This window comes from Antechinus flavipes, chromosome 3, assembly GCF_016432865.1.
Source record: "Antechinus flavipes isolate AdamAnt ecotype Samford, QLD, Australia chromosome 3, AdamAnt_v2, whole genome shotgun sequence".
NCBI lineage: Eukaryota > Metazoa > Chordata > Mammalia > Dasyuromorphia > Dasyuridae > Antechinus > Antechinus flavipes.
This window is the reverse complement of record NC_067400.1, coordinates 581,310,559-581,331,863: the sequence shown is the minus strand read 5'-3', so window position 1 is coordinate 581,331,863 and position 21,305 is coordinate 581,310,559. Positions and strand designations below refer to the sequence as shown.

The 21,305-nt window shown below is 38.2% G+C and overlaps 1 protein-coding gene across 12 annotated transcripts in view; it reads right to left on the bottom strand.

The window, feature by feature from the left end:
- Nucleotides 1–14,249, bottom strand: part of HNRNPR (heterogeneous nuclear ribonucleoprotein R) — a 62,733-nt gene extending 48,484 nt beyond the window's left edge. For 9 of the 12 annotated variants that reach the window (XR_007952266.1, XR_007952265.1, XR_007952268.1 and 6 more), the window contains exons 1-5: nucleotides 14,137–14,248; nucleotides 11,123–11,288; nucleotides 8,668–8,786; nucleotides 8,043–8,150; nucleotides 3,904–4,017 (exon numbers count right to left, since the gene is read on the bottom strand). Coding sequence is in view for 4 of the 12 variants with exons in the window: in XM_051988279.1 (XP_051844239.1) it covers nucleotides 3,904–4,017; nucleotides 8,043–8,150; nucleotides 8,668–8,786; nucleotides 11,123–11,279 (498 nt within the window). In the remaining 8 variants the exon portion in view is untranslated. Of the gene's footprint in view, nucleotides 1–3,903; nucleotides 4,018–8,042; nucleotides 8,151–8,667; nucleotides 8,787–11,122; nucleotides 11,292–14,136 lie in introns of all 12 variants that reach the window. The other 3 variants (XM_051988277.1, XM_051988278.1, XM_051988280.1) reach the window with 3 other exon arrangements.
- Nucleotides 14,250–21,305: the final 7,056 nt, after the last annotated feature.

The following is a 21,305-nucleotide window of genomic DNA, read 5'->3' as shown; positions in this document are numbered from 1 at the left end:
AAACAACTTTGTAAATAAATCTAATAAAATTTCTAAATGATTCATAAACTGCATGAAAATAGGACAATTAAAATACAAAATTAAAGAATATATCAAAGGTAGCTTCATCCTTTAACAATGTTATCTGTGCTCAGAATTCTGCTTAAAGTGAAACATTGAAGACTTGGAAGAAAAATTGTAGCATGACAATCTCATCTTCTGTGATAAAATTTCATATTCTTAAAAACTTACCAAATGAATAGCTGGCATAAAGATGAAGAAGTTAACTCTCATTTCCAGAAATTTCTTTCTACAGTTTTATAGCAACAGAATAGCTATTCCACCTACCTTTAGATAAACCTAAAATATTTAACCTTCACTCAACAGATCTTCATAGCAGGCCAGAAACGGAATCTTTCCTTGATTCTGGTCCATTTACTCCCAGACATTCCATAACCATTGACTCTCTTACTTCCCCCATTTTTGGGAAGTATGGAGGTCATAAAAACCATCCTCTAGACCAGGGGTCCTCAAATTACAGCCCGCAGGCCAGATGTGGCAGCTGAGGATGTTTATCCCCCTCGCCCAGGGCCATGAAGTTTCTTCATTTAAAGGCCCACAAAACAAAGTTTTTGTTTTTACTATAGTCCGGCCCTCCAACAGTCTGAGGGACAGTGAATTGGCCCCCTATTTAAAAAGTTTGAGAACCCCTACATCTAGACTCACTCTAATTTCTTTCTCTCTCAATCTAGAAGTTTCCCTCCTTTGTCTCAAGTTTCTACTCCCACCTTTTCCTGGATCTTGCTCCTTCAATGAGCTCTTCCCTTTCAATATTTTCAGTCTCCTACTTTAGCAGTTCTACTCCATTTCTATATAGCTAATCTCCCACAGCTTAAAAAAAAAAATCAAACCTTCACTTAACCTAAATAGCCATCCTCAGTGTAACTCCTACATAAAGCATTGTGCTGGGCTCAGTACATAACAATGGTTCCCAATCTTTTCAAGGTCAAAACATTTTACACACTGCCATGTTATAGCTGTGCTATTAGTAACTACCGACTGAACACCCTTAAGACTGGGGATGAGCCCTCTGCAAGAGTTCCTCAACAGCAGGCACTTCCCTCCAGGGAACAGAGAAGTGAGGGACAACTGCTACAGAAGATGAGAGACATGTAAAAAGAAAACATTCTTATCTCATGGACCAAGTCAGATTTGGTTTACTCAAAGGCCAATTTGCCAGCCTCTGTTCAATTTACATCTTGGCCAGTTTAGTATTTGTCACTTCGATGTGTTTAAAATAGCAATCACCTCAACTGTGATGGACTTGGCTCTTTTCATCAATGAGGTGATTCAAGGTAGTTCCAATAGACTTGTGATGGAAAGTGTCATCAGCATCCAGAGAGGATTGTGGAAAATGAATGTGGATCAAAGCATAGTATTTTTATCGTTTTTGTTGTTATTTGTTTGCCTTTTTTTTCCTTTCTCATTTTTTTCTTTTGATTTAATTTTTTTTTCTCACAATGACAAATAAGGAAATATGATTAGAAGAAATGCACACATTAATCTGTATCAAATTGCTTGGTGTCTTGGGCGAAGGGGAGAAGAGAGAAATGAATTTGGAATACAAGGTTTTGTAAAGGTGAATGCTGAAAACTATCTGCATATATTTGGAAACAGCATTTAAAAAAAAGGAACTCATACGGGATAAATAATATAAAAAGAACATGATAATATAATTTTAAATAATAAAATAATATGTAATAATTTTTTTTAAAGAGCCATTTGTTAAATTTTTCAGGATGAGAATTTTCTCTTTGGAAGTCAGCCAATATTACAAATTAAGGTTTAACTTATAATTTTACTAAGTTTCTAGACTTAACAAAATGGTGGAGAAAATATTAATACTAATTAAATTTAAAAGTATACTGTAAAAAAATAAATAAAATAAAAATCATCTACTGCTCAAAAAAAAAAATTTATTCTCTTACCTGCCTTCCTCTAACTCTTAACAGGAGTAGCATCTTAGCCCAGAAACTTCAAAATTATTTTTTCCCAACCCTCCATATACTATAAAATCCTCTAGATTCTTCATTTAAAATGTATTTTGTACCTGTACTACTGCTACTTTCCTTGTTCTGGTCCTAACCACCAAAGACTACAGAAATAGCCTCTAACTTTTATCTCTTCTCCTCCAAATCATTTATCATATATATATTCAACATCACAGTCAAAAAAACCTAAATCACTCTCAGAGGGCCCAAAATTGCTTCATGGGTTGCTGTGGCCAAAGGACTCCATCCCTATCGAATGACCTACTCCTAATGAGCCTCCACATTTAGCAAAGCTACTCTTCTTAAGTCTAACAAACTACTACCAAGACTATGCCTGTTACCATCCCCATATAGTATATAAAACCACAACTCATACTCTATTGGCAACGCCTTCAAAAAACTCAGGATCGCACCCAGCTTGAGGCAATAGAGTAAGTTCTCGTAGATTCCAACTTACATCAATGGAGGAAGACCTGCTTGTGTTTAGAAATCAGAAAATTTCACTCTTTCAGGACCACAGGTAGTGCAGAAACATCTGGCCACTTTTTAACTGAACCTGTGATCTCACTAGTATAGGGAACTCCTGACTCATCAATCAGCACCTTCTCTGCCACTTATACTGCCAGGGAAGCTGTAAACTAAATGCCACTGTATGACAAAGGAGACTTGAAGCCAGGTATTCCTGGCTCCAAGGCTACCTTTCTATCCACTACACCAACCTGTTTCTTGGGATTTAGTAATAAAATGCCAAAATACATCAGTTTTATAAGCAGAAAAATTAATAGCTCTCACTGCTGAAGATAGTACATTATGTAATGCCCACAAAGCCCTTTTTCTATATAATTAAAGCAACTATTTGCCATCAGACAGATATGACCACCTAATGCTGTTTAAGTTTATATTAAAGTAAAGACACAGAAAGGGGCACACACCAATCTTTTAACTGAGAACCAGTTGTGAAAGATGCCCTCAGTAAGCTTAGTTAATGTTGTAAAGAATAAGGTATTCAACAACTTAACTTGGAATTAATACAGAATGTTGGAAGTTGGGTACATTATTTTTTTGCTTCTTCCACTTAGAAATATTTATTTTTTTCTTTTCCAGGAGTTACACAACTGCTATGCTTCTCTTCCTTACAATCTATAGGCCCAGAGGATTTAGGAGTTGAAAGAAACTAGGAACATTCGCCTTGTGTTGATATGATGTGCGTGATGTCACACAAACCAGACTTACACCCAGGTTCTCCAGACTCCAAATACTATGCTCTTCCTATTGTACAACATGGCAATTTTTCAACTTGCTTAATTCTGCAGCTTGCATAGTATGTTTATGTTCATTGTTGATTCTTTTTTTCATTCTTGTTGCTATATTCATCTCTTAAAGCCTGACATACTGGAGTTAAAAGAGACCTGAGCTCATCTAATCCAACCCTCTCATTAAATATGGGAACCTGAGGCTCCAGAGAAGAGATTTACACAAGATGATACAACTACTAATTCTGGTAGAGCTAGGATTTAAACCCAGAACCTGCCTCCCAAGATTACATCATCTTCCAATGGACCATGCTACTTCCTACAGAACTATATACTGAGAAGCTGAGAAAGGATATTTTCCCACTCAGCTCCTAACAAGTACTGTTAATGTCTTCTTAAGTTTAAAGACACAATCCAGAATCTATATTCTAATTTAGAATGTGGACTTTTAGGTCATGGATTTAGAAACTTGTATTTCTAAACCTTTTTGATTTACTCATCTTCCATGCTTACATACCTTCTAAGAGCAAAATTAAAATGAATTTAAAAAAAACTCAGAGACATTTGCCAGAATATCTCTAATATAGAAAAGATTCCAAGAAGAAAGCCATCAAACTCACCTCTGTCCCAATGCCAGGTTGTACACCAGAATACACACTATCTGGAGGAGGACCACCATATTTCCTCTGACCTGTGGTTACATCTAATGTGTAACCAGTCCTCTCGAGCAAAGCCTAAAAAGGATAATACAGCTTATAAAATTAAATGGATGTTATACAAAAAAACTATTCTTCTGACATATTGATCTTCACCAACTCACATCCTAAAACAGCTTTATATAGACAGATTTTTAAAGGGTTCTGCAAAATTCGACTCCAGCTAACCAGGAAGCAGAGATGATCACCATTTTAGGATGGTACAAAGGGGATTTTTAGTATTGTTTTTATTTTTCTAATTACATATAATTTTTAATATTCACTTTATAATAAGATTTTGAATTCCAAATTGTTCTTCCTTTCCCCTTCCCCTCAAGACAATAAGCAATTTGAAATAGGTTATACATGTGCAATCATATAAAACATTTCTGTATTAATCATGTTATAAAAGAAACAGAACAAAAGGAAAAAACTGTAAGAAAAAATAAAGTGAAAATAGTATGCTTCAATCTGCATTCAGCCTCTATTAACTCTTCCTCTGGACATGGATGCTATTTTCATGAATCCTTTGTAACTGTCTTGTATCATTGTATTGCTGAGAAAAGCTAAGTCATTCATGACTGATTACCATACAATGTTGCTGATACTATGTAAATGTTTTCCTGCTCACTTCACTCAGCATCAGTTCCTGTAAGTCTTTCTAGGTTTTTTTTCTCATCATTTCTTATAGAACAAGATTATTCCATTAGATTCATATACCACAACTTGTTCAGCCATTCCCCAATTGATGGCAATCTCTAAAAGCATTTTTTACTTAAGATGGGGGAGACTGATCTAAATATCTGCTAGGGGCACTCCCAACTCTTGTTCTAAGTTACCAATAGCTGTCCAAATTTATTTATTGTTATTCTTCAATAAGGAATTTCTGTTCCAATTGGTCCTTAGTGTGCAGCATGACCAAGCCCTTGTTCATTATCATCTTTGTCCTACCCTTTTGAAATGTCCTCTTTCCATTCACTCTACCCTTCAAAAGTTCCATTTCCTCCAAGAAGCTTTTTCCAACTTCTTCCTGTACTGCTGATTAGTACCACAATCTAGCCCTTAGTTATCTGGTCCAGTTTTGTTTAAGCCAGGAATTTGGTAAAGGCAGTCAATGTATTTCCCTCAGACCTTACTGTGGTTAAATCCACATAAAAAAACATGCAGGAGACCCCTCTAAATGGACCGAAATGTGGGCTTGGGCACACTGAGCCAGGCAGTCCTTGTTTCTACAAAATTGACTATTTCATGCAATGAGTAATATAGGAGCCAATAATGAATCACTAACTCAAGATACACGATTACAATTCCCAGTTTGGACATTTGCTACCTTGGGGGGGTTGGGGAGGAAGGACTCAAAATCTCTATCTCTTTCCTCATCTATTAAATGAGAATGATGTATCATTAGCTACACTTCACAAGCTTTTCAAGAGAGTGTCTTATAAACTTTAAACACTATCCAAATGTAAATTATTAACCTATAATCCCTGGTCTCACTCTACTGTATGAAACATGGTCAAATGACACAATTACAAAACAGTAACAACCAATGTTGATAATGTGCCATCACTATGAAGTAGAAACAGGAAAAGTTCCTAAAGAATGGAAGCCCTGAATAGCATATATAGTTTAGTCTATACCATTCATTAAACAAGGATTCCATTTAAGGATCATAGTATCTCAGAACTAGAACGGACCTTGAGAGATTGTAATATACTTCCCTCATTTTAAGTGAAACCAAAAACCAGGAAGAAGGTAATCTGGCCAAGATCACCAAGTTTATGAGCAGGCTTGCTTTAATAACATTTCTAAGTGGGTTCTTAAATGGTCCTACTCTCTCTCCCAGTCATGGTCTTGAATATAAATTCTTTCTACTACTCCATACTAATAGGCCTATGAAGAAGGGAAATGGGTGAAATTATTCCATTTGGCAATGACAAAACTGAAGTACAGAAAAGTCCTAAGACTTAGGAAAAAAATGATGCTGAAAGTAATTAGAATACAAGGTAATTTGAAATGCAATACTGTTCCTCATACAATATCCAAATTCAACCTCTATTTTTAAAAAAAAAAAACCTACAACACAAGACATATACTTTTTCCAGGTTTCTTCAAAGTTTTATTATTCCGTTGGAAACTGAGTAGATGTCCAATAGCTGGAGAATGGGTGAATAAGTTATGGTATATGAATGCAATGGAATGTTATTGTTCTATAAGAAATGATCAGCAGAATGATTTTAGAGAAGCCTGGAGAGACTTACATGAACTGATGCTAAATAAGGTGAGTAGAACTAAAAGAACACTGTACACGGCAACAACAAGATTATATGATGATCAATTGTAATGGACTTGGCTCTTTTCAATAATGAGGTGATTCAAGACAATTTCAATAGACTTGGAATAGAAAATGCCATCTACTGACTATGAACCACTACATAGAATTCCCAATACCTTTATTTTTGTCCATCTGCATTTTTGATTTCTTTCACAGGTTAATTGTAAACTATTTCAAAGTCCAATTCTTTTTGTACAGCAAAATAACTGGACATGTATACTAATATTGTATTTAATTTATTATACTTTAACATATGTAACATATATTGGTCAACCTGCGATCTGGAAGAGGGGGTAGGGGGAAGGAGGGGAAAAAATGGAACATAAGGTTTGGCAATTGTCAATGCTGTAAAATTATCCATACATATAAGTTATAAATAAAAAGCTGTAATAAAAAATAAAGGAAAATGCCATCTACATCTAGAAAGAGGACTATGGGGACTGAATGTGGATTGAAGCACAGCATTTTCACCTTTTGGGTTTGGGGTTAGTTTTTTTTTTTTTTTTTTGGTTGATTTTTCTTGCATAACATGACAAATAAGGAAATATATTTTAAAAGATTGTAAATGTTTAGTCTATATCAGAGTTATTGCTGACTTGGGGTGAGAAGAGATAAAGGAAAGAGGGAGAAAAATTTGGAACACAAGTTATTTTTACGTGTATTTGGAAAAATAAAATACTATTGATAGGAGGAAGAAGTTCTATCATGCTAGCAAAGTGTTAGTCTGTTTCCTGCTCAAGATTGTAAGGTAATAGTAGTCAAAAAAACCATAAAATCTAGCCAGGTATCTTCATTAATCAACACTAATCTCCCATTTCACTATCAGGTCCTCTTTTTAATCATGAAGGCACACTGAGAATCAAAAGAAAGAAGAGTGACTGAAGAGCGAAAGATACATGGAGAAGGCCCAAAGAAACAGAAACAAATGTTCTGAGAAAGACCCTATACAAATTCAGGTGTCATTATGATGATGACAATCTGACATTTGCAAAGTTTCCAAGCACCTACACAGAAACTCATGTGAGCTCCAAAAAACTAGGAGGCAAACAGGGCAAGCCTAACAATGGCAAGACAGCACAGGGGACAAAATATGCTGAAATTAAACTCAAAAGAATGGATTCTCTAAGTCCATTTCAAGATACTTCCTAGTTGTATGACTCTGGGCTCTTTCTTGTCAAATGGGGATGATAATAATACTTGCATTATTTATCTCATGGGGCTACTGGAAGATTACATGATAGGTGTAAAAGTATTTGGCTATGTAAATATCATATTAGGATTTATTAATATCACCATCCTTTCCAAGTGGCAGATGTAGACACTGAGGCTTAGAGAATTTAACACTAGGGACTTTTGTAGTGCCCTTTCCATCACACTATGTTAAAGCACAAACAATATAATTTTCTCATCTGTTTCTTACAAATACCCTGTGAAGAAGGTTCCCCCAGACAATACCTGAATTTTGAAAATGAGCTAACTGAAGTCTGGAGAGACACAGCCCAAACCCAGAGCCCACAAGTGTCCAAAGTTAAACCTGTGTCTTCCCGACTCCAAATCTAGGGCCCTTATCACTAGTTCAATGCCCCTCAGCAACGGGAAAGGGAGAAAAGCACAGTTGAGCAGAAACTCTTACCTTTCATGAAAAATCTCCTTAATTTAAAAAAGCTAGGTGAACTGGAAAATATAACAATTAACCTCATTAACTGTGGTAAATTGAAATAGGCTTTACCTTAATCTTTGCTTCATCAGGTCCCTTTGTTGATTCTTGTACCTTGCTCCCTTGTTTCTCCCTTTGCCTGTAGGTCTTCATAACTCCACATAAAAATGCACTTTTGTTCTATAAAAGAAAAATCATTTGGAGTTGCCGGAAGCATTTGTATCAACAAAATGAATAAATGATTCCTCGTTCTCATCCCCATCCTCATCCCCATCCCCATTCCGGTTCTCCCCTCCCTTCTTTCCCCCCGATATTTAAACATCAGAAAGAACCCAAATAAGCCTTTCTTGGCTTTTACCTTTGGCTTTATCATTTGCTATTCTTAATCCATAAATCCCTCCTACCTGAATATTTCCCCCCACAGTAATGTAGCAGTCAATCTCAATATTATGAGCAGTCTGCTCCCCATACCATTGGTAACATCTCCTGAGGATGTCAGTAATGTAAAATGAATGGCCAATAAGCTATTTTTGATGTGGCTCTGAGTTTCAACTTTGGCAGTATACCAACTTCAGGTTTTTAAAAAACACCTGGAGCCCAGCATATCACTGTAACTAAAGGCAAGCATCATGGAACTCAACCAGCAAGCTCCATTTATGTTTACTCACTCAACACCTCTTCTGATTCTTAGTCTTACCTGTACATGAGACAGGTCACTTTCCTTAAACTGTTGGAGGACAGAGAGGGCGCCTTCTTCATTAAATTCTCTGAGAGCATCAATTGCTCTTTCATCAAGATCGACATAAGCTACCAACCCTAAAAATTTAAATTGAAAAATGGTAACATTATTCAAAAATCTAGAGAGGACACAAATTGATGAACCTGTCCTATTATTAACTTTTAATCACAAATAGTTACATTATTATTATTATTATTACTAACAAATTATCTTATTTTTAATTACATGCAACTATACAAATACTATATGAAAGGACATGAAAATGTAAACACTTAAAAATAAAATACTTTTACTAGGAAACTGAATTTATTCTAAGTCTTCCACGCTCAATCTCACCCTTGCTCCACAAAAACACATAAATACAAATTTACCCACCCCACCCTTCAAAAAAGAATACTGGAGTTTCAAATGCTTTGGAAAGAGTTAAATCTGCTGTACACACTGTGCAACAGACTGAGGCTTGCAATCATCAATGCTGGTCCACATTTCTAAGTAGTATTCATGTGAACACTACTATCTTCTTCAAGGATCTATCTGCTCCAAAACTATGGACTTAGAGAGTTTTGCAATCTTCATTCAAGTGTAACCAGTCACCCAACCAACTGGGAGATGGGGGGGGTATAAAAGCCACCTATTATTTAGTGACTCCAGTCCCAGTTTATCAAAGGCTTTCCCTTTCTTAGGGCCAAAGAGAGACTGACAATTGTTTTTTGAGTCTATAGACGGATTTTGCTGCAGTCAAATAAGGAAAGGCACAATATATCACTCTTCTGTAATACTTATTTTTTAAAAATCATTTATAGGTGCATTTACAGCTTGGAAAAACATTCAGAAAGCCACATTTTAGCAGCTTCTTCTTGAACGTGAGATATTTTGAGTTTTAAGGAATGCTGAGACAAGTCAACAATGACATTTTCCAAATGAACTATAATTATATGGCAGAGACCTACTTGAAAAATTTTTTTTAATTCTTCCCAGCACTTTAAACATGAACTGTTAACATATAGATTATCTACTAAAAAATAAAATATAGCTCTTTTAACTTAATCTAAATGTATTATAACAATTGTTATGGATGAGCTTGTGAAAGACTGTTAGGAAATTTAAACAGTCAGCACTTTTTTTAAAAAGTGACTCCACTAGTAGCAAAGCAAACCAAACAATTTCATTTTAAACTGAAGTTAAAAATTTAACAAATATAGTGCCATTTGCAGTTGCTGATGTAAGAAAATTAATGCACCGGCATAATTTATTTTAAAATGTCCTCAAATGATCATGTCTAAATAAGTTTGGCGTTCCTTACATGTAAAATTCCATAGCGCCACCCAAACACCACAGTCCCAGAGGTCCATCAGACCTTTCTCTGGTCCAACCAGGCCTATGCTCAAACCATAAGCTTCACCATCCTTACTAAACAAGACTCTTCAAGAGGGCATCTTTAAGCAGATCACTATCTGTTCCCATGGCAGAAATGCACAAAAAGCTCCTTAGGACTATTTCCAAATGGATACCTTAACCCAGGAGACATTTAAGGAAATCATTTTTAACATCTAACATTTATGTCCTGATTTTTTTTTAAAGGACAAAAAGTTATTTTACAACTTACAGTACTTAAGAAAGATTTATAATACAATTCAAATTCTCTTTCTCAGAAGCTGACTGCAGATCCCTAAAAGCTCTAAAAAGGAAGGTTTCCATCCATTTATGTCATCAAAGGGGGAGGATATATTTATTTATGAACAAGATTCCCTAAGGGTAAACATTTCTCTCCCACTTTAAAACCTGAAACCACCTACAACCAAAACCTTATTTAATATATTCAGATTTTCCTAAGCACTTAACCCTGGGACTTCTGGATAAAAAAGCAGCCAACTATTGCAAACCAAACACTTCCATGAGATGCTGAGAGATGTGGATTACTGTCCAATGAAAAGTAGACAGGCCACAAAACTCACATAAGGACATTTATTATAGTTTCAGGCAATAATACATCCTAACTATTCCTCACTATGACACCTAGTTCAGAGCTAAACTGATTTAAGAGTCACATTAAGAAGCTAAAAGTAGAAAAGTAAAAGCAAATGATGATTGATTTGGATTGAGAAAAAAAATGTAACATTTAGTAATGCTGGAATACACATTTTTCTTGTGACAAATCTAAGACAAATTGATGTACTAGTCTGAAGCAACTAAGACTGCATATTCAACACTAAGAAGGCTTCAAAATCATGAAATAAGAGTCAGTGTCAAAGTCAAACCCAATTTGCCTTCTATGATGGAAAAGTCATATATATTCAGCTCTACACGGACAGATCAGAAACAGTAGTATTATTTAACCTTAAAAAGCTATACAATTCAAAGTGGTTTGCCCTCACTTTCATAACCGGTCAGAAACAAGAAATGCATATTATACCTGTCTGAAATATTTCATCAAGTCTCTCTGCCACCTTCTGTGGGAGGCCTGCCTCTATCAGTGTCTTGTAGTGCTCTGTGTGAGTTACACTGGAAGTGTCCATTGGTTCTTCCTCTTCTTTTAACTGTACCGCATTACCATTCACCTGATTAGCCATTTTATTATGCTGCTGGAAAAAATTCAGGAGCTATATTACATTAAGCCAGAAATAACTAGTTTGCAGGACAATGCATGACTTATCTAAACTAACTTGTACACATGCTGCTAATATTCTATCAAAATCATATTTAATGCCTTTTTGTGAGGTAGCTGACCTAAATTTGCAATAAAATCATTCTGATAAAACAATGGAAAATGTACATGGAAGCATAAGGTTTTAAAACACTTCATGTACACCACGGTGGTCAAAGAGCTCAAACTTTCTGATCAGAAGGAAAGTATCTGATTAGTCCTGGTGATCAAGTTATCAAAAAGAAATATTTTGATGAACAAGTCACCACTATAAGGCCTAAAAGCTCTGTAGCTCCCATTCTTACACAAACTCAATTATATCTTGTTTTTAAACAAACCAAACACTCAAGGTTTGAAAATGTTCAAAGATCCCTGGCTCTCTGCCTTCCATGTCATCCTTCCATTCCAATACAGGTGTGACAGAAGTATAGCTGTTCAACATGCTGGTGGTGTTTAGGGGTGATTCTCTCCATCCTAACTCACTAAGATCACATTAAGATCACTAGCAAAATTAATTTCATTCTTCCCATCTATAAATTTATGAGAAAAAAACTTAAAACATTTAAAATGAGTTATTTGGAAAGGTAACTTTTTAAAAAGGAAACCCAAATCTACAATATATTGAATTTTCCATATCAGTTTATACGACTGCAAAAATACATATTCAAGCTAGCTTCTTTCCAAGAGTTCCAATCAATGGGGCCTAGTTAAGGGTGAACTCAGTTAACCAGCCAGCAAACATTCTGTATATTCCACCATTCAAGTACTGCTGAAATGGACTAACTACCTGGGGAAGAGAGTTTAAATGGAAAGCTCTAAAAGACCAGCATAGATGAAAAGGTACCTGCCTCACAAAAGCAGTAAGAGTTAAAGGTGCATTTGTTTGTGGTGAAATGACAACTTGATGAAGATAATATGCAGCAGAAGAAAGACATTGCAACATATACTGAAATAAAGGATATGAAGGTGGTATCAAGAATAAGCCTGGTTTTTGAAGAAAATTCAAGGTAACAGCTATCAAGAAAATACAAGTCTCCCAAAAAACTCTTGCCTCTGCACACTACTAGCTACCAGACATGGGAAAACACCAGGAGCAATTGTCCCACTTGAAACAACTTGATTTCTTTCAAAGACCACTGAAATCCAGTTGAAGATAATGTGAGAAGATAGTACAGACCAAAGTTGGAGTTAGGGTAAAAAAGGGAGAGAGGAGGAAATGAGGAAATTCAGCATAGATGAATTATTCTGAAAGAGCTAAAGCTGTCAGGATATGTTATGGTCAAAGAACAGTATTAAAGATTTGATTGTCTGGTGATATGTACAGGTTGTGTACAGACAGAGCATATTTTGCTGTTGAACTCTTATTTACATGGGTAAATGCTTTTCAATGCAGGCCTCAAAACGCTATCTGATGGACTAGCTAAAAGCTAACACACTCAAAACTACACAGTACTGTGCTCAACTGTTTATCACGAAAAATGGGCATATGCACATTATTAAATCAGACCATACTCCTACACATGACTGCATCCTATAGATTCCCCATTCTCCTGAATTTTCATACCTCCCCCTCAAAACAGCTAGGAAATCTTCAAAATTCCAAAGTTATACACATCATCACAAGACCTTCGCAGCAAAGCAACATTTTGCAGTCACAGAATGGAAGCAAACTCTTAACAGATGTGAACATTTCTGTTAAGAAGTATCATTATCAAAGTATGGGTAAAGCATAAGACAGGTTGCCTATTAAGCACAAGATGGAAAAAAAAGTCATGAATACTATTAGTACCAGATGTACTCAGCATGCCTAAAATAAGCAGATATTGGAGGGGAAGGGGCAGAGAGGGGGAGGGGAGAAAAGACAGGAAAGGGGGAGGGAGGGTCTTTACTTAAAAAAAAAAAAAAAAAGTTGAAACTTTCCAAAAATGCAGCTTTACAGACTAGGTCTAGGGGATTCCAAAAGAAAAACCTGCCTCTCTTTCAAGCCCAAGGCTGGAGAACTAAGCCTATTATGTTAATTGGCAAACTACCACCCAGCCAGAGCAAACTTCGGGAGATAGTAAACACTCTAGAGAGCTTTTTGTTGGGGGGGGGGGGGGGGGGGGAGAGGAAGAGGGGAAGAGATGTTTCTTTAGGGGGAGGGGCCAAGAAGACCATTTAAATTTGGAGGGATTACGCAGGGGATGGGATAAATTACCTGGCCCCTCTTTTCCCGGATTTTTTTAATGCTCACATTAGCGACCCAGGAGCGCGGCCGAAAGGCCGGCAAGGGCCTGACCTGGACACCACGTGGGGAGGGGGGGAGTAACTTACTCTCACTCTCCGGACCACTACCACTGCCTCTCAGTCTGCTGGGGATGGATGGAAGGTGGGAGGGATGGCACCGTATCATGTAGGGAGGGGGGAACTATGGGGGGGGCCTCTTTCTCCCTAAGGCCCGGGAAGCCCGGCCTAGCCTGACCCGGCCTCCGCCCCCCCCCTCTCCGGCCTCCCGGCGCGCATGGCGGGGCCTTCCTCGGAGGCGGGAAAGGCGCGGCCCGCGGCCCCGAGCGGAGCGCGCTGCGGGGGAGGGAGGCGCCCGGCCGGCCTAGGCCCGAAGCCGCGCGCCGGGTGCCGGCCCAGAACCGCCCCCCCTTTTCTTTGCCTCCTTCCCTCCCCACCTCCCGCTCGCACCGGCCGGCCCGCCCGGCGGCCCCTTCCAGAGCGGGGACGTGGCGCGGGGCCCGGGCCCGGCCGAATCGGGGCGGCCGGCCCCTCCCCCCACGGGCGGGCGCGAGACTCACCAGGGCAAAGCGGGCGCCGGCGATGGGGGCCCGTGAGAACGAGCGCGAGGCTCTTTGAAAACGACTAGAAATGGCGCGCGCGCCACCCCCTCTCAGTCTCCCCCCGCCCTTTCCCCCCCCAGGGCCGCCGCCTCCTCCGCCTCCTCCGCCTCCTCCTCCTCATGGAACGGGCGGCGAGATCCCGGCAGCACGCGGGGTTTCCCGGAACTGCTTCCAGGGACTCGGCTCTCCGATACAACCAATCAGCGCTGGGGAAGGCCCGAGAGGCGGCTGCTGAGACCTATGGCAAAGGGACTGTGAGCTGGAAGCGATGAGCCGGGACAACCTGAAAGCCAATGACCGAAGGCCTTTGCTGAACCAATGGGAAAGCTCAGCGGCGCCGGACTAGAAGCCGGGGGCGGAGGGAGGCACACAAAGGGTGCGCTGAGGCCCGCTGCAGCTGGACTCTTTTGGTACGGGGTAGGGGAGTCCTTTTGAAGGCCCAAGATCTCCGCCCTCTCCCTTGCAGGCGAGTACGGGAGAAGTGAGCGGCCTGGCCTCCTTGCAATTTGCCTCACCCCGTCGAGATGCGACTGACGCCTGGGACCGCCTCCATCTCCACATGGTCCCAGGCCCCAAGGGCGGACCTACTAGACTCTCGGACCCGAACTTGCTCTATCTGTGACCGCTTCGACAAACGTTGGCGGAAAGAGGCCTGGTGGGGGATGTGACGCCCATTTCTGTCCTCGGATCTGTAGTTTCCAGTGATAAAATTGGAGCTCTTGGTTTTGTCACTCACCATCGCGCTGTTCTTGTCCACATCCATGAAATGCCCCGGTCTGCCTGGCCAAGTGCTGGAGGTGAAGAGACGGGAGCAGACACAGGCCCTGTCCCCACACTGGGAGGTCCACCACAAATGTGCAATAAGCATGGACTAAGCGCCTACTATGTGCCAGGCAGTGCAAAGCGCCTGAATGCAAGGCAAAAACTCCGGGCTGTCTAAGAATTCACTATTAATTGGGCAGACATCATGCAAAAAAGTGTACAAACAAGCAATAACTAGTAAATTGTAGATAATCCACAAAGGGAAGGCACTGGCATTGATCAAAAGAACAGAACAGTCAATGGTTTACTAAATACTAATTAGATCTGGGCACTGGGGTCAAGTTTGAGAACTCACAGCCCCTACCCTGGAGGACCTTGCAGTCTACTTTGAGGACACAATATACCCAAGAATAGAAAAGTCAACGTTTATTAATTGATTGATTGATTGATTGATTAATCAGAGTAATATGTGCCAGGCCTTGCCAGCTAGACACTGGGTATTATGAAAAGTGAGAAACTCACTTAAGTCCCTGCCTTCTTGAAGCAAAAAAATATGTGCATAAAAATAAATACTTGTAGAAGGAACAATTAAATGCCAGGTCCTGAAGCTGAGCTCAAGGGATACAAAAGTGAAAGATGAAAACTGCTACAATTGTTATGCCTTTAGGGGGTTTACCGAAAATATTCAAAAAACACATAGTGATCGTTGTAGAGCCCTAGGAAAGGTTAGGGAGATGCCAAGTGTAAATAAGACAGTTTCTGTCCTCTGTGCTCAGTAAAGTAAGTGTGGATAAAACCTCAACATAAAATAACTGAAACAGGATTGGGAGTCCATGGTTAAGTGAATAGAGAACTGATCTTCTAGTGGAGAAGACTTAAATTTAAGCCCTCCCTCTTGACACCTGCTAACTTTGTATTGCTATAGAAGCCAGTCCACTTGGATAAGTGACAAATTACAGATCTGCATTGGTGCATGGGTGCATCTATACATGAAACGTCTGTATTAGTGCATGGATGCATCTAAACCCATGAAATGTCAGGTTTCAGCTAAAAAGGAAGGGAAAACACAGTTCAAAAAGGACAAATATAGTTATGAAAAGTCTGTGGGAGTAGGATATTGTGAAGGGTAAGAAAGGAGTGAGGGAAGCCGTTGTGGTGAATAATCAAAGGTAAACTATGAAGGGCAGCTAGGAGGCCCCATAAGGCACAGAGGGCTGGTTTGGGAGCCAGGAAGATTGATGTAGAGTTCAAATTCAGCCTCAAACACTTCCTAGCTGTGTGACCCTGGGCAAGTCACTTCACTGTTTGTCTTAATTTCTTCATCTGCAAAATGGAGACAGAAATAACCACTTCAGGACCTCTTTGATAAAGAGAGCCTTAATTGATCAAAGATGGGCAGAAGCAGCTACACCCAGAGAAAGAACACTGGAAATGAATATAAACTGCTTGCATTTATGTTTTTCCTCCCGGGTTATTTATACCTTCTGAATTCAATTCTCCCTGTGCAACAAGAAAACTGTTTGGTTCTGCACATATATATTGTATCTAGGATATACTGCAACCCATTCAACATGTAAAGGACTCTTGCCATCTGGGGGAAGGGGTGGAGGGAGGGAGGGGAAAAATCGGAACAGAAATGAATGCAAGGGATAATGCTGTAAAAAATTACCCTGGCATGCGTTCTATCAATAAAAAATTATTTAAAAAAAAAAAAAAGAAAGAAAGAAAGAACCACTTCAGTATCTTGATCAAGAAAACTCCCAATGGCATCACTACAGTGAAATACAAATGAACAATATCAGGAAAAAAACTATGTTGGGGGTACAGGATATCTAGAAAAATTTTAAAAGTGACCATTTTCAAAACCCTTTTGTTTCTCATAATTATCACCCCTCAGAGAGTGATCAAAATGATTTAACTACCTTCTTTGGCCTTCTAGTGATGATTTCTAATTTTCTCTATTATCTACAGTATATATTTGATGGCTACATAGAGGTCCATGAACTTTATTACAAAATAGATGGACTAGGTGCAAAATACCATAGATAGGAGTTTTGATTAAAGTTTAAATTGATTAAATTATCTGTACTTGGCATCTCCCCATCCTTTCCTAGGGATTTAAGCTTTAATCAATTTGAAAATTAAAGAATCTTGCACAATTCTTTGCACCTTGAGTAGACAAAGACTACAAACTCCCACTTAGCCTAAGTTCATTTTTTTCATGTCTTGGTGACATGTAAGAATGTAAAAGTCCCTGAAACCAATGTTTTTTGTATGGAGCCATATATTCAGGAGGCATTTAATAAACACTTGTTCAATAACTGAATGCTATTACTTGCCAAAACCTGTTTCAGCCCCAAGCTACATATAAAAATCTCAGACCTTAAGGAATTTAAAATCTAGTAATTTCTGTAGAATCTTGACCTCATTTCTTCCTTTCACTTGTAATTCAATGCATGTAGGTGAAAGATGATCCTAATCAAGCTAGACTTCTTTTCCAAGACCATTTCAGGATCAAGTTACCAAGAGAACACACCCAAGAAGTATTTCTTTTAAGTAGCTACTTCACAATTAGCTCAATGCTGAATGGATTCATTTATTCAACAAATAATTATTGTCTGACTTCCCCATGCAGAGCCCTGTTATGTTTTGAAGTTTTCTGAATTTCTCCTTTGTCCTAGTCCCATTTTACTTTAATAATAACAATAATAGTTAGCATTTATATGTGCCAGGCACTGTGCTAAGTGCTTTACAAATAGTACCTCATTTAATCTTCACAACACCCCAGGTGAGTACCAGGAGGTAGATGCTCTTATTATTCTCATTTTACACATTTAAGGAAACTGAGGTAAAGTTTAAGTGACTTTTCCAGTGTCACACAACTGGCATCTGGGACAAGATTTGAACTTAGGTCTTCTTAATCAGGTTCAGTGCTCTCTCTTCTATGCTACCTGTTGCCAGAACTTTGTAGGAGAGGCACAATGGAAAAAGTGCTAGATTTGAGGTCAAGAAAATTGGGTTTATTTTCCAACCCTGACACTAGTCATGTCGAGTTATGATCAAAGTTATGAATTTTTATTTGCCTCTGCAGAACAAAATACATTTCAAAATCAACAGAATTCCATACAAATACAAAACTCTTGGGATGAGTCTAGCTATGAATATGGTGAATGTCTATTCACTGGAACTTTGCCATCCTGGCAAAGAAAAGAAATATAGCTATTATTATTAGAACATCATCCACAAGTATCTTAAATGAATTTTTTTTCAGATTATCTACTCCTAAATTGTCCTGAAAATGAGTCCCCCTAAATCCTCTGTGCTACAATCTATAGACTATAAACCAAACTTCTTTCCCTTTCTTCACTCATCTTTATCAGTTGTTGCTCTTTTCTTCTAAAATATATAGAAAACTTACTCAAATTACAAGAATACAAGCCATTCCCCAATAGATAAATGGTGAAAAGATATGAACAATTTTCAGATGAAAAAATTAAAGTCATTTCTAGTCATATGAGAAAATACTATAAATCACTATTGGTTAGAAAAATGCAAATTAAGACCAACTCTGATATACTACTTCCCACCTCTCAGATTGCTTTAAAATGACAGGAAAAAGATAATGATGGATATTGGAGGGAATGTAGGAAAACTGGAATATTAATGCATTACTAGTGGAGTTGTGAAATGATCCAACCATTCTAGAGAACAATTTGGAGCTATGTCCAAAAGGCTGTCAAATTGCACACCCTTTGATCCAGCAGTGTCTGTATCCTGAAGAGATTGTAGAAAAGAGAAAAGGACCCACATGCACAAAAATGTTTGTGGCATCCCTTTTTGTAGCGTCAAGGAACTGGAAACTGAATGGATACCCATCAATTGGGGAATGGCTGAATAAGTTATGGTATATGAATTGGAATATGTATTGGAATATTATTGTTCTGTAAGAAATGATCAGCAGGATGATTTCAGAAAGACCTGGAAAGATTTCCATGAACTGATACTGAATGAAATAAACAGAGCCAAGAGAACATTGTATACAGCAACAAGATTGGGATGATCCATTCTGATGAACTTGGCTCTTTTCAACAATTAAATGATTCAAGGCAATTCTAAAAGGTTTGTGATGGAAAGAGCCATCCACATCCAGAAAGAGCACTATGGAGACTGACTGTGGATCAAAGCATAGTATTTTCACCATTTTTGTTGTTGTTCTTTGTTTGCTTGGTTTTTTCCTCCTTTCTTAATGGTTTTTTTTCCCCTTTTGATCAGATTTTTGTGTGTGTGCAGCATGATGAATATGGAAATGTTTAGAAGAATTGCACATGTTTAACATATATCAGATTGCTTGCTGTCTTGGGGAGGGGAAGAGGAAAGAAAGGAAGAAAAATTTGGAGCACAAGATTTTACAAAGGTGAAAGATGAAAACTATCTTTGCATATATTTGGAAAAATAAAATACTATTTTAAAAAGGAATAGCTCATCATTTACCCTTTTATCCAAAAGATATATGGCTACTATGGAGTACCATTACCTTATTTTCTACATTCTAAAATTATATTTCTTTTTAAAAATAAAGATACACATGTCTGATTTACTTTTAGATTACTATCTCTGACCCTGGATCTTATTGAATTCTTCATTTTGAAGTGAATAATCAAGTATTCTTCAATTTTTTCTTCTCAATCTTTTTTGTAGCTTACTTGTTTTTGTTCTGAGATATGTTACATTTTTCTCTATTTGCAGAATATTTTCTATTTGGTTCATTCTAATTTTCAAGGAATTTATAGCTGGTACAAAGTTTTATGCCTCTTATGCCAAGCTGATGATTACCTTTTCAATTCTTTTTCCTATAACTCTCATTTCTTTTCCAATTTTACCCTCAAGTGCTCTCATTTCACTTATAAAAATATTTTTAATTTTTTTAACTTTATAAAATATGTTTAAACTTTTTTTGAACTCTTGCTTCATCTTTTCTATGAATTCTAATTGAATTTTTGCTCAAACTGTGGTCTTCTTTGGGGCTTTGCTCCTAGATGTTTTAGTCATCCTTTCCTTCTGGTTTTGTGTCTTGAGCTTCTCTGCCACCACAAAAATTATTTATGATGGGATTCTTTTTTTATTTGTGTATTCATCCAGCCTATTTCTTGTCTTCAGACTTGACATCAGGACTGAGCCCTGAGCACCACTTTAGGGAAGGTCTGGGCTGGTCCTGTTGCTGCTTTCTTGGGCTACTAGGTGTTGTGTTATTTCAAGATCTTACAGACTTTTCAATGGTTCTAAAGTGATCTGAGTCAGACCAGAGTCTGATTGCTGACCCTCTGGTTTGAGCTCTATCTCAAACCTATCCTGGATTTGGGACTAAACAAGAGTAGACTGTTACTGAACTCTAGTCCTATCATTGGCTGGAAAGTTCTGAAAGGTCACAGTTCAGAGTAGCATTCTCATAGGTTTTTCTACTCTAGGATTCCTGCCTGGTTTGTTTCTTGGCTGTCTGGGCTAAATTCTAGTATTCATTTTTTAAATCTGTTTTAAGGAGTTTGTGGAGGGAAACCCCACTAAACTAGTTCCTACTACTCAGCCAATCTTGGTACTGTCTTTTGCCATGCTTCATATTCCCAGTGCTATGCACTGTGCCTAACTCAGAGGACATACTTAATAATGCTTATTGACTGATTTACTGACCATATACAATCAGTTGTCAAGGTCTACCACTTCTACCTTAGCAACAGCTCTCATATATGCCCCCTTCTCTCTCCAACACTATCAACACCCTGGGGCAAGCCCTTGTTATCTCCCACCAGGACTATTTGTGGGTCTGCCTGCCTCCAACCTCTCCCTGTTTCAGTCCATCGTCCACTTGTGTCATAGTGATCTTTTAAAGGTTCAATTTGTATCATGTTTCCATCCTGTTTAATAAACTTCAGTGGCTTCCTGATGCTTCTAAGATCAAATTTAAAATCCTCAGTCTGACACTTAAAATCTTTTATAATTTGCCTCTTTCACTATTCTCTACTTAGCAGAGATTCCAGATATGTGTCACCTTGCCCTGTACAACAGAGATCTTAACCTGAGGTCCATAGATAGATTTCAAGGCATCTGTGGGCAGCTGGGTGGTACAATGGCTCATGTTGGACCCAGACTCAGGAAAACCTGAACTCAAATCCTGCCTTGGACAATTAATTTCTTTCTGCCTCAGCTTCCTCATCTATAAAAGTGGAAATAATGGTACCAAACTTATGAGGATTAAATAAGATAATACTTGCAAAGTACTCTACAAAACTTAAAGCTCTATGTAAATACCAACAATTAATATTCTGATAACTTTATTTCAATATAACTAGTTTCCTTTGTAATTCTATAGA